Consider the following 17,764-nt stretch of genomic DNA (forward strand, 5'->3'; position numbering starts at 1 on the left):
ACAGATGAATGAACACTTCATCACAATCATACTTTTTCATACACAATTGGAGTCTTCCTTAAAAGACAGACCTCAGGGAGACGGGAGGGAGAGAATTGTGGGTAAGGAAAAATCAGGCATAGATTGAAATTTGGACAACGGCCATGGTGATCAACTAAATATTTACAGAAATTTGAGGAATAAACATCTCAACGTATTCAAATGCACAAATTTTCTAAACCCACCACATGCCCTGGCATAACTAGACCCCGTAGCTGACATGTAATCATTCGATTCAGCGGTAGGAGGAGAGGATGAAAGGTCAGATTCAATTTTTTTTTTCCAGCGTTTGAGGAACTCTTGAAAATCACAGCATTTTCCAACCACCAGAGTGGGGATGAAGAGAGCTGACGAGCACGGAAGAACTTGGGCATTGAATATTATAACAAAACCTTTGGACAAATGAAACGCATAACGAGAGGGGAAAATTCAACGGAATGTGGGAATGGAAAAGAATAGAAAAGAAAGAAAGGGTATGAAGAAAGAAAAATAGGAAAATAAAAATAGATCAGAAATGAAGTCTTCTCTTTTCACATGTTTATCACCGCCTTTTCTAGATTCCGCAAAAGCAATAAACAATTCAGAACAAAAGGTCCAATTGAAAACGGGTTCGTATCCGCAGTTATTGTCGATTGTCCGTTTTGTTTGTGACTCTCTAGTGGTTGGTTTCGAAGACCATTGAGTTTCAAATGACACCGCGCAACTGCCGTCTCACGGATTCGCCGTTCGTCTTTATACAGTCCAACAGGCACCACACATTTTGTTCATCAAAGTATTAAATTCAGATTTCAATGTTTTGTGAACTTGCTGCGCCCTGGTAGTTAGCTATCGTGTTATTAAAGAGTAGTCTTCGACCTCAAAAACATCCATTCATTCATGCACGAGAATATGTGTGAAAGAAATCAGCGAGATAACCTCCGCGATATTTACGAAGTATATCCCTGGATACTTTTTTTTAATATTTCGGGCTGATCCAAGATATATAAGAGATACGGAGAAGTAAGATGAATGCATCAGCATCATCGCCAGCAATTACGAAGGTTTTTTCCAGATCCTGAGTTTGCCCTGGTCCGAGGAGGAGTTGAACCCGCAGTGGAGTATATTTAGATGCCTCACCCAGAACACGCGAGGAAACTAGGAGGTGAATTTTGGATCTCTCGCCCTGGGCCTCTTTGAAGACTTCGAAGCATATGTCTGCACAAGCGGAAATTTTGGATCAGCTTGGGATTGCTGGGGGCTGGCTAGGTTTTCAGCAAGAGCTTCTGCTATTTTGTGTGGAAGTGTGCTAAGCGGGAATGGATAGGCCGCTATCATTGCACTGTCGGGGAACAGGCTTTCTGAATCAGATATAAATTTTGAAAGCGGTATTAAAATCTGTTGAACTTCTGTGATATATCAATGAAGAATACCCAGCACCTGTCATCAAGTCAATGTTGACAGCACAGTTGCAACCAATGGTAGTTACCCAGCCATGTTCACATCCCAACTTTTCCAAATTCTGCCGGGGCATTAATGCCAGTTCCAAGGGGCAGCAACAGCAGCAGCAGCAGCATCTCACATAATTGCAAGTCTGCATACAGGGCCTCCTGACTCGCGCGCCCTTGACAAAAAGCAAAAAGCGAACAAAAAAAAAAAAAAAACCAAAACCCCAAGTTTTGGGCGTAAAGGCTGGATTCCGAATTGCATTGTGCGGGCCGATTTATGGAGTAATTAAATTCAAAGCTGTGGATGTATGTTATGGGAAGAAGTGGGCTACCAAGGGGTAACCACTACGGATATGAGATGAACCTTTGGAAATAAGAGTTGTCCTGAAAACAGGGTGCCAACCCGCTTTCAATCCTGGAACAGCGAGCGGGCTTCCCCTGAGGGAACCATCGAAAACTGCCCTTCATACAAAACGGACGAAAAAGCATAAGAAGGGCGGCTAGAAAAATAATACATGATTGATTTATTTATTAATGCTGTATGGAGTATTCGAAATAGACAACAAAAAATAGGCCTTCCAACAGGGCAGGGAGGGAAAAACATAGGAAAAATACAAAGGAAAAAACACAACAACAATCATCTTCATCATGATTAACCCTTTCTCTCCTCTTAAGTTCTAGTTTTCTGAAGATCATCTTCGCTCTCTTTCTCTCGCGAAGAAAAGAGCCATGTTCAACCATTCAAAACTCTTTGGTGCAAAAAGAAAGCAGAAAGAAAAGAAAAAAAAAAATCATAAATCCCATTAAAAGATTTGCTCATGAAAACAAAACAAGACCCCTTCAGTAAAATCCCACATCATAGCAATAGAGCACAGCAGTGCACCAGATTTCCCCAACCAACCAAACAATCAGCCCCGTAAACCTATTGCCCCCATTTGCAGTCCGCTTCTCATGGCAGCAACTGGCGGGAGGGGAAATCAAAAGAAAGAAAGGAAAAGAGAAGGACAAAACAGAACCAACGAAGGCCTTCTCTGCTGTCCGGGGAAAGTTGCTGAAACAGATAGCCCAATTTGGCCTGTAAATAAACGCTGGGACCGGTATGCCAAGTACAAATCGAATGTATGTTCATGAGGTGGGTAACTTAAGAAAAGGGGGTTTGAAAAAAAAGACAATCACACGTCAAGCAAAAAAATAAAATAAAATAAAATAGAAAAAAAAAATTCTATAAATGCTCATGATAATGCGAGTAAGAAAAACACAAGCTTCAAGAGAGTAGCGTAGCGAAATTGAAGAACTATACAAGCTCTCCTTTTCCCACATATCCACCATCCGTTTCTTATATAAAAAGCAACTTTCCATGTGCTTAACGTAATGAAGAACACACACATAAAAAAAAAAAAAAAAAAAAAAAAAAAAAAAAAAAAGGCTCCGCCGGTTTCTGTATCTCCTCCCGTAGTCTTAAAGTCTCCTTGCAAGACAGATTAGAGCAGGTAAAAGCTGGGGAATACGCTGTTAAAGACTTCATTATCATACCACGGGTTGTTTGCAAATATATGTTAGATGTTGGTTTGAGCGAAGTTGCAAGAACGCATAGCTATAGGGGCGATTCGGTAGGTATTTCTATGGGTAGCTTGCATGAGCGCTAAATTCGAATGAGAAGAACACCGTACAGTGGCAAAGTAGCGGCGGCATTGTATTATTAACAAGTGGAAATTTTCACCTTAACCGATTAATCGAGGTTGAGATGTGCGGTATATTGGGGGTCAGGTAATTAGGAAGTCCGCGGGCCGAATATGATCCAACGGACAAACTACAACTTCGCCGACATGATGTTTAGATCTCATATCGACGGAGCAGGTGTTGAAAAAGTGAGGACAAAAAGGAAGAAGGTATCCAACGTCGTCATTAAAGTTATATATGTCTTTCGAAAAGAATTCGCTCAAAACTGCAAAAAGGGGCTCCAGAATATGCCGTGAATCATTATAAAAGAAATCCCGCTATTACTTCAAATGCTGTTTATCGGCAAGGGTCCGCTGCCGAGTCTAGGTTGCTTCTTCGGAAAAGGGGATGATAATCGAAGGTCGCTTTTATATTAGCGACCTGCTTCAAGATCGGAGTTGGCGCCTAACGTCTCCCCATCCCAGAGGGATTGAGCTTCGTCCACAGGGCTTAGCGAACCAGATGATATGGAGGAAGAAGATCCCATTGCCCATTCGTCGTTATCGTGATGTATATCAGCATTCAGGTTTGCCAAGTCATAGCCATGTGTACTTGGCGATTCCCCGATCTCCACATAATCGTAGTCCCACCTGAATGACTTGTCATTCTGAATTTGTGGGATGAATCTTGACTTTGCGAAATAGAAAGAGACAGCCGCTAGGAGGCCACCACCTATCAGATCCACTGCGTAATGATGCGAAAGGTACATCGTGGACCACCACAGCCAGGCGGTGTAGATGATAAATGCTGGTCTAAGTTTGGGGAATATAAGGCTCAAAAATAACGATTCGAGAGTTGCGTTTCCAGCATGTAGGGATGGAAAGGCGCCAAACGGTACCGGTGATGCCTTGAAACCGGATGTGTATAGATCTATACCGAAAATTTCATCGATTCGGGCCAGTCCACCGGGAGATCCGGGAATTCCGTAGTGGGCGGGGGCTAAACCATAGAGATTCTCGTACCAAGGGGGAGAACATGGAAACAAAAATTGTATAGTGACTGCAGTAATACACATGAATCCAAAGGTTCGAGCGAATATTGGAGTCATCCCAGGGGGTCCGAAGATAAATATAATTATGGCGCAAAGCGCAGGGGAAGCGTAATGCATGATTCCGTACGGAAACCAGGCCAAAATATCTAGAAAGGTACTCTGGCGAGCGGAGAGAATATTGCTCAAATTGGCACCGTAAAAGATGTTTTCTAGCGCTGGAAGGACCCGCACCCATATTGGGGGCCGCCAGTCGCTGGGAATAAATCTGTTGGGGGAAGGGTAACCGCATTAGTAACACACACATCGATTTCACAGTGCAAGTAACATTTTTTTTTTTTGAACGCCGTCGCCAAAACCCAAACCAGCATGCCATGGGGTTAAAAGAAAAATTTGTAACTGAGGGAGAAACGTACTGGCAAGCGTAGAAATATATGAGCCATGCAGCAATAGGGAGGAACGGCAGGAAGAATTGACAGGTGACCGGGAAAATTAAGGAGGTTATCAAGGCAAAGGAGACTAAGGTCTTGAGAAAGGGGCCTGGCGATTCCATGACGCAAAGAGAAAAGATGCCCAAAAGGAGAAGCACCAGGTACTGTCCATCATATATGGTCCATTGATGAGCTTGTAGGGTCTTTAGGGTGTCCAGGGGGGAGGCCGAGGTGTTAAGGGACGTTATTGCAGAGGTGGCGGAGACGCGACTTCGTAGCTTTGACCGTAGTTTCCGGCGCACGCGGTGCGGAAGAAGCATTTGTAGAGATCGCCATGGCATTACTATCTGAACTTTTCCGAGATAGTTTTGCGAATTGTCCTTCCATGAGGCCATTGCAGGGTTCATCACACCTGCCATATTTACCGAGAGCCGCTGGACCAGTCCCAAGAACAATTATAGGTTGGACGGATGAGGGACCAGAACAGGCTCACAGCCAGTGAAGGCAACGAGTAGGGAAATCTGTGACGTTTGTGGACGATGCAGACAGCACAGGACGTATGGGAAGGAGTTTCAACAGCTGGTGGACGAGAAGCGCCTGCGACCCGAAAAGCGGAGAAGGAAACAGGAGAGGGAAGCTGAGATCAGGATGGTACCGAGCAACAGACGTCAGTAATGGAAGAGATACTCAGCACAAGGGCGAGAGAGAGAGAGAGAGAGAGGTAGAGAGAGAGAGATAGAGAGAGATAGAGAGAAGGAAGAGGGAAAGGGAGGGAGAGAATAGCAAGGAGAAAATGGGTGGCTAAGGCTAAGAAGGAAGATGAAGCTGAAGGAAACGAGAGAAAAGCAGCGGAGGCTTGGATGAGGTATTGTGGTATTTTTGACAGTATTGGCATGGGTTAGCTGGGGCCGTGTGGATCGCGGCTGCTGATTGGTTTAAAATGTAATATTACAGTATGCTACGGTAAGGTTAATTACTGTGGAAAGATTGGATCGTACTAAACGTATTTATCAGCATGAAATACTACAATAGTACAAGGTATCATACAAAACCATACCGGCCGCGGATGAATGGCGGAAACATCGGGGTTCAGGGGTTTGTCGTATTGTGCTTGTTCTATTTCGTATTGTATTAACGTCCATCATATTCCCTCTTTAGTGAGCAGAAATGATCACAACAGAAACATTAATACATGGAAATAAAACGTGGATGAATAATGTTGCTCGTGATGTCTATATCAAACCTATAATCATCTCAGTCACTTTACTTTGAATTGCTGAAGTATCTTGATTTCTTTATGAAAGATGAAATGTGTCAAGCTATCTACACTGCTCATTGTCAATGCTGAGAAAGAATCCAAAGAAGTGTTTAGTGAAGTTTATGAGAAAATGATTGATTCCACTTTCACTAATTACCCCAATATCCCAGTCCGCATGTTGATGATCATTGTATATGCCGCTGTGCAAAGGAGGCATGGCTCACAGAGAAGGACAGTCCAAGTCTCATCAGAAATGTGACGGTGTAGTTAATCCAACATCCCAGCAGCCTGCCTATTCTCAGAGTTGGCGGACCCGTTTCCAATCTTATATGCCCGCACCAAGATCCTCAGCCCTTTTAAACAAGAGACACAAGAGTCAACAAGCTCTAATGCCTCATGGGAGAGAACAATGGTAGATCCACAAGTTCCTAACCTCGACAAGTCGGTTTCGCTTCATCTTCATAGGAGACTCGAGAGAGAGTTTCAATGCCCAGTCGACCAGAGCGATTCCCGGCAATATGGACATCCAGGTCGGTTAGATCCTAGGGTGCGCGCAGCGGACAACAAAAAGCGTCCATGCTCGAGCTAGCTAAGCAATCCGTTCGTTTCGCCAATAGGGCGCCAGCTCGCGGGTCAGGGATCTCGTTTCGCTCTCTTTGGTTTGGCCAGGCAGCTTCCTGCCGACTTCGTGCTTGCTTTTGCTCGTTCGAATGATCCACCATATCCTGGGTTAGAGTTAAATGAGGCGCTTGGCACTATTTTGTGGCTTTTCGGATTATCGGGTATTTTGATTACGGAGAACTAGATGGGGGGTTTCGGCGTTCATAAAATTATTCATAAAAGTTTCTGACTTATGGGCATATTTCTGCAGCTTATTATGCATGTGGAGACGGCACATCCATTGGTAAATATGGTTGCCGGTTCCCGAACAAGGTTATGTTTTTTTCTGGATTGACATATTTCTTCCTCCCGGCCGGTGTGCATTTTCTTTCTGCTGCAAGTGAAAGAGAATTTTTGGAGAGCAATTTGAAAAGGCTTGGGACGACAAAAGGAACCAATGAATCTGCTTGACAAACAACTGACACAAAACTACGAAAAACTTCATGCCAATACCATCCCGATTCTTCGAATATCCCATTGGGATGGGATGGGGGGGGGGGGGGGCTTTCAGCATTTCTTCACACCCGTACTACGTTGGACTCTATATTTAAGTTCCCCGATTCTTCTGCCCCAGTGGTCCAGGTCAGATTCTCAAGGACGGAATCTCAGATGTGAAATAAAATGTATCCTGCTTGCTGAAGAGTCTCATAGCATTGAGAGATACTGCTATGCCCCCAATTGTGCATTGACGCCAAGGCTAAAGACCCCCTTTATTAACTTCGCGCTCGACTTACATCCCTCAATTCACACAAATGGCCCTTCCCAATCTACCACAATAGGTCAAAGAGCTCGAAGCCGTTCCAATATCGTCTCGGGTGGATCCTTCGAATCAATTTCGCTAAAACGCCCGCTATCCCTTTAAGAACTTCGCTTCGTGGTTAGCAATCCCTCCTGAAGCATTGGTTGGGGTTGTGGGAATATCTTCCACCACCACCGATGATTCAGGTGTATTCGCATCCATCACATCCGGTGTCTTCTATTATTAATATGTTGTTTGCAAGCTCCATACGATCCTCTCTCACAAATATGAAATCACCCCTCGCCCACGCCGGGACTGCCCAGCGCAATTTCCTTGGAACGAAATTCCCAGAAAAACAACATGCGGGACGCCGCTTAAAACATGATCTTCGTGGCCTCGACGTATATCTCGATATCCTGTGTTGCTCTGGGCTTCGGATGCTACCCCAGCGTAAAAGTTGGCCAGCAAATGAGTCCATGACAGAACGGTTTGTTTTAGCCGGTTGGGGTTTGGGTGCATCTTCTTATGCGCCGTCTCGAGCAACAGGGCAAGTGGGAAACGCCCATCTCGCTCGTTTTCATTGGGATGAGCAGTGAAAGATTCCAACGGCAAATTCATGTGGAAAAGAGAGCAGGCTTAAGATCAACAGAAGAAGGGTGGGATAGTAGTCAACTTTCAAGGGCTTTTGCTGTGGTCATTTTCGACTCCCTTCAAGAGGAATATACCGCGAAACAACGATAATGGGGCTTTGATGTCAATGAAATAATGGTATGCCTTCCTTACAGCTTTTCTGCAGGTCAGCGAATCCTGAAGATATGGATTCACTATATTTAAGTTATGAGTGATGGGAGGTTCGCATATCTTTGCTCCTTCATTGTGGTATGCTTGTCTGGGGATGTTAAGAACAATTCCATTGTGCGGCTTCAAGTCCCAAGGCCTTCCCTCCCTTTATGGTAATTTCGTTTTGACTTTGATGGCAGCTCAAAGCGAGAAACATGTTTGCGGCGGTATCGACTTTTGTTTACATACCTGAACATCCCCGGTGGTATTGAATAAAGGACTTGGTAAACCTTCAAGACTGCGCCTTCGGTAGGCTTGGCAATGACATCATCTCCTCCAGCATGGGATTCGATATAACAGCGACAGCAGAATCGAAAGCAACAGATTCTTTATGCCTGTCTTCCATCTGCAGAGATACTTTTGTACTGTCATGTCCTGTACAATCATACATACATACAAGCGTACATCCTAACACTGGTGAAGAGGCTTCTGCAATGCAGCCAACACCCTGGCAACTCAGCCACGCTACAACTAACTCATACGTTACAAACTTCCAACAAAGGGCCATTATCTCGGTCCAACTTCCGACGATCCGACCCAACGCAATGCACCCATGTCTAAATAGTATGGAGGGCACATGGTACGTAACTCCATACGGCCAATGAATTTTTGCTTCGAGAGGGGGGGGGGGGTCCTCCCATCCATTCCATCTATCCCAATCCTCCAGGTATTGTACTCATCCACGCCTCTACCTAACCTTAACTTACTACAATCATCACGTGTAGGCAGCGACAATCCCACTTGATGCAGTAGACACGTCAAACAAACCCAAAACCATGCAAGACATCATTCCACTAGTAAATTCCGCACCTTGATTGGGCACGACTCGATTATTCCGCAAAGAGCTTAAAATAACCCACCAGGGTTGTTATCTCCGCCGCTGCCGGCTAAGGTGACCGACCGACTTACACGCTCAAGCATACTGAGATTATTTTTTTGGGATAAATTAGATTTTCCTCAGCAGGTCAAGATGTCAGGTGTCCGTATGGCTGGATTTATTTTTGTACACCCACGCAAATGAATAAGGCAACCCGTAAAACCAGCACAGACCATCATCCTCACCATCCTACGCGGTTGAGGGGGGGTGGGATAAACCCCATCCTGAAACACCAGCGGACTGTAATATCCGAGAAAAGCCCATTCCTTCTTCCTCTTGTATGGAAATATTTGTCAAATAAAGATAGAGAGCGGCAAAATTAATAATAGGAATTACTAATCATTTGCACGATCGTCACGCGATATATGTTTCTGGTTGCTCTGTGTTTATGCGCTATGTCATGAATTAGCTGTTCTTCTTCATGGCTGAAGCGGGATCTACTCTATAGTGGAGTTCTCGAGCATCATTGCGGGGTAGTTTTTGGCTTCAGTAGCAGCGCCTCCAAAACGCTACCAGTCTCCAGTCTCTCTCGTTCTACATCATACAAACATACATGTATGTAAAACAAAACACATGTCGTGGAAATTACAAAGTCCGGTAGCCGAGGAAATTTGATATTGACTGGATAGACAGAGCTAATATTTCGCCTCGCTTGCTGGCGTCGAGATTTCAATCAGCCACAGTCAAGCCATGATGTGCTCACACATTCAACAGAAATCAACGAAACTGGGAGGTAAAAGATTTGGTAATTCGGTTCCAGCTTACGAGGACAGACTGGAGTCTAGTTGGTATAAATCAATTTATTTTAAAAAATGTGTCGACGGCTCAAGTCTGTCGCTATGGGATATGTTTTGACTACATTTCTAACATATCTGAAGCAAGGACAAATTCTTGCAATATCTACTTCAGAAACATAACGGATCAACGGGATATTCATTGACAATCTACACATGATGTCTGTGGTGGATCTTCCCCTCATTCACTGATGAAACTCGCTGGAATCCTGCATTGTATGAGATGACCCCATCCCGTTTGGCGTTTCTTTCCCTTGAATAATAAAGAAGCTCGGTTCCATTTTAACCAGGGGAGAGATATGCCCGGAATGAGGGACTTCATAATTCTACCAAGGAAAATTCAGGATGTCAATTCTCCTAAACTCCGGACACTCCGCACATTGCTTTCTCAAGCAATATTGTCTCCTGGTCCGTTGCGTGATGTCATCGCAGATGGCTCGCTGTTCCTTGCTCATGTCCACAGGCCATGACTATGAGAGAGAGTGAGTGAGTGGGAATAGCTCCCGTTCTCGGAAGACTGGATGGAGAGGCTTTCAAGCAAATGGCAGCAGGAAATTGTTCAAGGCCCAAATAATGCGAGCTGATGATGAGAAAACCTTGGCATATTAGCAGTAGCTAAGCCCCAAGTTAGTAGTAGACTATGTATCGAACGTAATATCGGTATTTATCTATATCTAATACTCTCCTAAGAGAATACGTAGCAACTTGACCTAATCTATGCAGAGGTGTGGGTGATGCTAGTATAAGTGAGATATAAGAGGAAAGATCAAACACTATCGGAAGAAATTGAACATTCCTGTGCAGTTCTTTTGACATCTCTGTTTGGTGCACTGATGAGAATGAGACTGGCAAGCAATGCCAATGAGAGCAGGACGATTTATGTTGTCTTCCAGGAAAAATGTTAAAAGGAGCTGTCAGATATGTCTTCTATATAAAAGAAACTGTGCCCACCCGCCGCCAGATCTCAGCCAAACTCTCATATAGTTATATGGTGTGTATAGAACATCCATACAAATCATCCACCATAGGAATGTGCAAGAAAAAAGTGAAAGCGTCTGTATGTATGAAAAAGAAGAAAAGAATCCAAGGAATCACCCCGTGCCATATCCCCAACGTATATGTATATACACCAGTGCACATATACTCACATAGCATCATCACTCCATTACCTTCAAAGCCAATTACATTCAACTGGCCAGGACATCTAGGAGCAATATGATTGGATCATCGCAACCCCAATAATCTTCTTGGTCCAATCATAAGACTTCTTCTTCTTATGACTCGTCTGAGATTTCGCCCATGAGCTTAAAGGCCATTTCTAAATCTTTGGGCCTTAGTTGCTTGCAGTCGTCCATGTCAATGTCGCCATGGTCATCGATGTCGAAGTCGAAGGGGGAGTTGCCGGACTGGCGTTACGCCCGTCGTCGCCGCGTCTGGCAACATTTTTGGTTGAGCCGAGATTATTGCTGCTGTAGTTGGGGAACGTGTTACACATGGTGGTTGGCGGCGCTCACCCCTGGGAACAGGTGGGTCTCCGTGAAGGTGAGGTAGGGGAGGAAGTGAGGCGGCATCTTGGATGAGTGGCTTCCATCCCAGGGTCTGAATTTGGAGGAAGTAAGTGGAATGGAGATAGAGAGAGGTAATGAGGAGTTTGTTGGAGAGGTGTATGCTCCTTTCCGGCGAGGAGGGATCGCTTTTTGCTCAGCTAGGTATCTTCGTTTGCAGCTGTTACTGCTGCGGCTGCTGGTTCTGATGAAAGGATGCAGATTTCAAGGGAGGAAGAAGCATCCGTATATAACTTATCATCTCGACAACTCGCGAATGTGAATCACCATATCCTCTCTTTCCTTCAACCCCTCATATTGTGATATCCATACTATTCAAGGTATTATGCCATCATGATGTTCACATCATGATGCGAAGGAACTCTATCACGTATTCCGATACTGCATCGAGCCCGTCCCCATCCCACCACAGCGAACGACACTCGTGTTTCTCATTTCGGAAATCTTGAAGCTAGCTACGGATTTCCGCCAAGTTTTATATGCGATGCTCCTAGAAATTTTGTTCCCGCTTTTCAATGAAACTTGAAATTTGAAACCAGAGGGCCGTTGTGTCAGGGCATGCTGCTTCAAGAAAAGGATCGTTTAGAAGAAGATTGACTCGTCGTATTTGGCAAAAGTCGACTTGCATGCTTGAATCATGTATTTTCACGAAACTTCGATGTGACATGAATAGATATATTGGGCCCCCGGGCACATCAAATATCTGGAAGAAAGCGGCCCTGCACCATCTAACCCCTAGAGGAAGCATATATTCTTCATATATGAAACTAAACAGAGGGTGAGTTCACAAATCATCCTCGAACTCCCCGTCCCCGTCCCCGCATCCCAAATTCCTTATCTCTATTTCAGCAAAATTCCACCCAAGCCCTGAGATGGAGAGGCGGGCGGCAAGAAATGCGACAAACTTACACTAAAAAGCAGTCAATGGCCACATCAATCATCAAAATTATAAGAGTTTTCATCCTCATCCAACATTAACTATATATACATATATATACATAGATTTATATGCATCAATAACTGCCCAAAAAAAAACTGGTGTAAGAGGAGAGAGTGAAGCACCAACATACATACATCATCCATAGAGGAGAGGCACACCAGAACACCTAAAGATTTCCTCTTAATTATTAATGGCAACAGCCGTCGTTTTCCTTTCGTCTTCTTCCTCACTTCTTTCAAGGATCGCGTCCAACCCCCGTATATCCAAGCAAAAAACGAAGTGAGGTCGTTCCGCTAAGCAGGACTTGGGGGCAAGAGAGAAACCCTGGGAAAAGAACCTTCACTGCCTCAACTAAATAGAAGAAGTTCTTCCGCCCAGAGAAAAAGAAAAAAAAAAAAAAAAAAAACCCATGTCGTAAATCATAACAAAGACACAAGAAAACAAATATATAGCTTTATAATTTTTTTTACTCTTGACTTTAACGTTTCATCATGTATCACGAAACTCATCTCTTCAGATCTTCTCCCGATTCCCCGCATGCCCAACATTATCGCCCTTATCATTATAATTCCCATTCCCATTCCCACTACCCTTCTCATCACCGCTAGGAACGGAACTCAATGACACCCTCACCTTTCCTTCTCCATGCGCCTGGGCCTGGGCCTCAACATCCCCCCGCTTATCCCCCCGCTTATCCCCAGCCTCAACAACCCCAGCAATCTTCGCCGCCTCAAACTTCCTCCCCCTCTTCTCCGGCCCAAACATAGTCGTAACCACAATCCCCATCACGATAATAGCAGTCGCAACTCCCATCGTCGGCCCATATGCCGGCTCCAGCTTCCCTCTCGACCCCCGCACACTGATAGATTCGGCAACGACATTAACAATCTGCGCTGACGGTGACGAAATCATATTCCCAATCTGATACGTGACGCCGGGGAAGCTGGAGCGGAAGGCCGGCGGGGATAACTCGTTGAGATGGATGGGGATAACGCCCCATGCGCCCTGGACGAAGAATTGCATGAAGAAGCCCGTCACGGATAGGCTCCGTTCGCCCTCCGGAAGGATCCAAGCTGCGATTAGAATGCCGCTCATGAGCGCGGAGACGATTATGGAGCGCCGTCGGCCGACGAATTGAGAGAGGTAGCCGACCACAGTGCCGCCAACGCACGCGCCGGCTTTCATGAGGATGCTTGCCCGACTGGCTTGGGAGTTATTCAGCCCTTTCTGCGTGAGCATGAAGGTTGTATAGCTATCCTGTGAGGTGTGGCTGTAGTAGTTGAACCAGGTCATGAGGATGATGCAGTAGACGACCATGCGCCATTCATTGACGAGCATCATCCGCGTCTCGTGCCAGAACGCCCCGGGCGGTTTGCCGTGTTTGCCAGCTTTTTTGGCTTCGCGGAATTGTTTGGATTCCGGGAGGAAGATGCGAATCACACCTGCGAGTATGGAGAGGCCTGCCGCGATCCAGAAGACAGTTTTCCAGGAATCCGTTGAGCCACCTACGCCTAGATTTGCGCAGGCTGCGAAGACATAGCCCATCGAATAGCCTTGTTGGAGAACGCCGGACATCAGCCCGCGGGCGTTAACCGGGCAGTTTTCCAGGGCCATGGCGATGGCGTTCCCATACACACCACCCATGAAGAGGCCGAAGAGACTGCGCACGGCGAGGAACTGCTGGAACGTGGTGCTGTAGATGGTTGCAATCTGCAAGAAGCCCAGGACAAGCATGTTGACGACCATGGGCCACTTGCGGCCCCACTTGTCACCCGCAAGCCCGAAGAAGGCAGCGCCGACCGATCGAAGCAGGAGGGTCAGGGTGATGGCAGTGGAGATCGATGTTTTGGATTGTCCGTAGTACTTGGACAGCTTGACGGTTTGAATGGAGAGGGCGTGGAAGTCGAAGGCGTCTGCAATCCAGGCGAAGAGACCGACGGCGAAGTAGAGCCAGTCTCGACCGGTGAGCTGGGCACAGAGGCTGAAGGGGTTTTTCAGGGCGGGGGGGTTCTGCCATTCGCAGTAGGATTCGCCGGAGGAGTTGATTACTTCTACACGCATTCTCCAGTGGAAGAGGTCCGTCCAGGCCTGTTTGGCGGTGGGGATGATGCCCCTGGCGACAGGGTCGGCAGGCTGGTTGCCGGACATGGTGGTGGAGACTTGGTGGGAGGAGGAGCTCCCTTTAATGTCGACTGATGCCCCTTGAAGGAAGAGTTTGGGAGATTATGGAAGGCTGGCTACCAACCAACCCCGTGTGGCCAACGAGGCGAAGACGAAGACGATACGGGCGAGGGTCCCTAGGTATCCAAAAACGAGGGATGTCGTGGGACTCGAAGAGGGTTGGGAGAAGGTCGTTTGTTCAAGGCGGAGAGTATACCTGGGGTGCAGTGCTCCGTACGAATGAGTGGATACATGCGATACACGCAAGAAAACGGGGGTAACGTGACGGATAACCAAATCGGTGCGGAGAAGAAGTTGACATGGGGAAGGAACGAAAGAATAAGACGGAGGGAAAGAGAGACAGAGGGAAAGAGAGACAGAGGCTCGGGAATGTCCCTTCCGAACGTGGGTCGGTGAATGATGTAAATATTGAATTCCTTCAGGGAAGCTACGTACGAGGAGCGGGGCCAGCGGCTGTTGCCAAATTAAGGTTACGACAGTCTGGGGTTCTCCAGTCCAAACCAGCGCCTGCAGGATCAAACGGCTCCGAACCACGGGTCGAAAAGGCCGGGAAGAGGTCAAAAATGGAGTCAGAAGGAACGAACAGAGCAAGGACAACACCACCACCCTCACCCACACGTGATCGACGACGGAGCGTGGGCAGAGTCAAACGCCGCCAACGTGCAGTGGGCGGTGGACACGAGAAGTCTTATATGGCGAGCGAAAAAAATAAATAAATAAATAAATAGATTAGCTATGATGGATGCTCAAAACAGTTACTACTGTAGATTATGGACTCTCTTTTCACCCTCGATTCATATCTCGCATTACGGACAGAGCCGGGAATCATTTCCGTCTGTTGCTCGTCCGCTTGACGTCTCAAGCTAAGTGATAATCGATAATCTTGCAGTACATTATCATGGGACTGCAATATCTCTGTTTTGTCGGCGCAACACTGCTGCAGTTAGGGAGAACCAAGCTCCCAGCCAAAGAGAACAAGGTTTACTTGAAGTCCAGTCCCCACCCAACGGAACCCCAGATTGCTCGCTGCGGGACCGGATCTAAGAAAATCCTTGGGCAACCCTGGGCGAAAGAACCAACCAGCCATCGCCATTCCCGCGCCCTGGGGTGCCCATCATTGGCTGCTTTGCCCAGGGACACAGGGATAACCCATCGACGTATGCGGGGGAGTCGATCCCTCCCGTCCTTGGGCAATTCTTGTTTTTTTTTATTTTTTTTTTTTTTTTTTTTTTTTTTTTTTTTGTTGAAAAGCCTAAGCTTAAGCATTTTGGAACTCCCTGACTGGGATTCAAAGGACAGTGCATGGAAATCATAGCTGATAATGGCATCTTTCAGTTTCACAAAGTTTCACAGTTTCATAAGGCATATACCGATTTCATATATACTATCAAAATAGGTGCAATTCTATACAATGGGGTGGGTATCTTGTTTTCAGAGTTTTCGGGAAACATGTTGGAATTGAACGCTTTGGTGAGGGTGAAAGCAGAAGTGAAAGTGAAAGTGACAGCGAAAAGGCACGAATGGAAAATAAAGACAAAGCATGCTCCACATGTCATATCGCAATGCCCGCGGTCAAAACTGTCTAGGCATCCTGTCCCTGGCTGCAATGACGTGTAGATGTGCCTGCCCTTAATAAGAAAGTTAGCATGAGTTTGCTACAGCAATAATGACTAACAACAACAATGGCAGAAGATATAGAGTGATTCCCCATGGCTATCGCGATGAGGGTGCGAGGAAGAGGTGGAAGATACATTCTTTGATAATTCAATGAGAAAAAAAAAAAAAAAAAAAAAAAAAAAGAAATACTTACATAAAAATGAAAGGCCCCAATTCTCCTCCAGGTGGGTAGTTTTTACTTGCCGTTCCCGTTGTTGTTGCTGAATCCATTGTTCCACCACCTTCGCTTGTATGCGGGAAATGTGCTGTGATTCCAGATGTTGACCAGGACACTATTGATATGGCGAGAAGAGATTTGTAAATAATAGTGACCAAAATATATTCTCAAGTGGTATACCTCGTTGAGAGTAGAGATTTGTGGACGTGAGTTGGGGTAACTTGACGTGATTGGCATTTCAGGAGCAATAAACAAACGAGCGCGAGGACCCGGTCAAGGAAGGGATAAAATGTTGACAGGACCGTATTAAGATAAAGGAAAAGAGAAAGCAAACCCACACATACCTCTGACTGATATCCTTGTACTTCTCATCATTCAACTCCTTGATACCAACCTTCAACCCGTCCCGTGACATCATCACGTTTTTCTTCTCCATTTTCTGCTTCGTCTGCATCTTGACGGCCATCACGATACTCCACGTCACGAAGAGGATAACTGCCAGAAAGCCGACGACGATGAATAGGATTAAGAGGGGGATTAGTCGGTTTGATGGCATGATTTTTATTTATTAATTTCTTTCTTTCTTTCTTTCTTTGGGTTTAGTTTTATGCTTGGTTGAGGTTGTTTGATCGGCGCGTTTCGTGCGGAGGTATAGCCCGGCAGATATTTACTGTTGGGGGAAATGGTAGAACAGGAATGAGGGAAATAACTGAGATTTATTGATTGACGGTGTGGATCCGGCGGGGTTATTTTGTATAGGGCTGGGTTCGGGGGCTGGAGGACGGAGAGGAGGTGAGAAAACTCTATACAGGGGAAAGTCGATACAAAGCCGAGAGTGTATGGATGAAGAGGGCCAAGCGAAGGATATGAAGGTTAAACGAGAGAAGTGGATGAGTTCCTGGTGTGAGGAGAAGTGAAGTAGAGCAATACATGTGAGATCTTCATGCAAAGCTCTGGGAGGAAGCAGGATCGGTAATTGCACACGGGGCTATTCAGGTTATATTTACGACTTTATCCATGGCTGGCGCTAGGTTTCGAGTTGCCTGCTCAACTGAGGGGGAAAAAAAGGAGGTCATGGCAGGTGGTGAATGAGAGAACGGGTGAGTGGGTGGGTGAGTGAGTATGAGTCCCGAGGCGGCGTCGCCGGGGCTAGCCATGTGCATGTTTTTAAGCCCGTTTGCATAACTAATACGACGCTAACTGCTTCCTGGGTTTTGCGAATGTTGGGCAGGATGGATTATTTGAAAGGGGGCAAAGAACGGGAGGAGCAGTCGTCCAATTTACAGGCTTTCTAGAAGCAAACGTCAACAGCAACCTATTGCTGTAAGAGCCCGCTATGATTGGTTTGGATAAGCCTTATTTGTCGAGGCCCTCCGTAGCCTGAACAGCCAAATGCGCAGTTTGTGATCCCTAAAACGTCACCGCTGTGGCTTTGTCACCTGGCGTTGAGCCACATATGTCAGAACCTTGATCAT

General features: G+C 46.0%; 6 protein-coding genes across 6 annotated transcripts; 1 reads left to right on the top strand and 5 right to left on the bottom strand.

The window, feature by feature from the left end:
- Positions 1-3,555: 3,555 nt before the first annotated feature.
- Positions 3,556-5,020, bottom strand: PAAG_07905 (aureobasidin resistance protein Aur1; the record flags this gene model as incomplete). Its single annotated transcript, XM_002790170.2, has 2 exons — positions 3,556-4,438; positions 4,587-5,020. 2 exons carry the CDS (start codon positions 5,018-5,020, stop codon positions 3,556-3,558), a joined length of 1,317 nt encoding a protein of 438 aa, XP_002790216.1.
- A 1,248-nt stretch (positions 5,021-6,268) lies between these two features.
- Positions 6,269-6,664, top strand: PAAG_07906 (hypothetical protein; the record flags this gene model as incomplete). The annotated part of the gene is made up of 2 exons (XM_015846366.1): positions 6,269-6,389; positions 6,477-6,664. The coding sequence occupies 2 exons, from the start codon at positions 6,269-6,271 to the stop codon at positions 6,662-6,664; spliced, it is 309 nt and encodes a 102-aa protein (XP_015700801.1).
- A 705-nt stretch (positions 6,665-7,369) lies between these two features.
- On the bottom strand, positions 7,370-7,876 carry PAAG_07907 (hypothetical protein; the record flags this gene model as incomplete). The annotated part of the gene is made up of 2 exons (XM_002790172.1): positions 7,370-7,495; positions 7,556-7,876. The coding sequence occupies 2 exons, from the start codon at positions 7,874-7,876 to the stop codon at positions 7,370-7,372; spliced, it is 447 nt and encodes a 148-aa protein (XP_002790218.1).
- A 454-nt stretch (positions 7,877-8,330) lies between these two features.
- On the bottom strand, positions 8,331-8,606 carry PAAG_12464 (hypothetical protein; the record flags this gene model as incomplete). Its single annotated transcript, XM_015847946.1, has 2 exons — positions 8,331-8,444; positions 8,496-8,606. 2 exons carry the CDS (start codon positions 8,604-8,606, stop codon positions 8,331-8,333), a joined length of 225 nt encoding a protein of 74 aa, XP_015702448.1.
- Positions 8,607-11,043: 2,437 nt separating this feature from the next.
- Positions 11,044-11,340, bottom strand: PAAG_12465 (hypothetical protein; the record flags this gene model as incomplete). Its single annotated transcript, XM_015847947.1, has 2 exons — positions 11,044-11,175; positions 11,284-11,340. 2 exons carry the CDS (start codon positions 11,338-11,340, stop codon positions 11,044-11,046), a joined length of 189 nt encoding a protein of 62 aa, XP_015702449.1.
- A 1,447-nt stretch (positions 11,341-12,787) lies between these two features.
- PAAG_07909 (carboxylic acid transport protein) lies at positions 12,788-14,422 on the bottom strand (the record flags this gene model as incomplete). Its single annotated transcript, XM_002790174.2, has 1 exon — positions 12,788-14,422. The coding sequence occupies one exon, from the start codon at positions 14,420-14,422 to the stop codon at positions 12,788-12,790; it is 1,635 nt and encodes a 544-aa protein (XP_002790220.1).
- Between the last annotated feature and the right edge of the window lie 3,342 nt (positions 14,423-17,764).

This window comes from Paracoccidioides lutzii (genome assembly GCF_000150705.2).
Source record: "Paracoccidioides lutzii Pb01 unplaced genomic scaffold supercont2.27, whole genome shotgun sequence".
Taxonomy (NCBI): domain Eukaryota; kingdom Fungi; phylum Ascomycota; class Eurotiomycetes; order Onygenales; family Ajellomycetaceae; genus Paracoccidioides; species Paracoccidioides lutzii.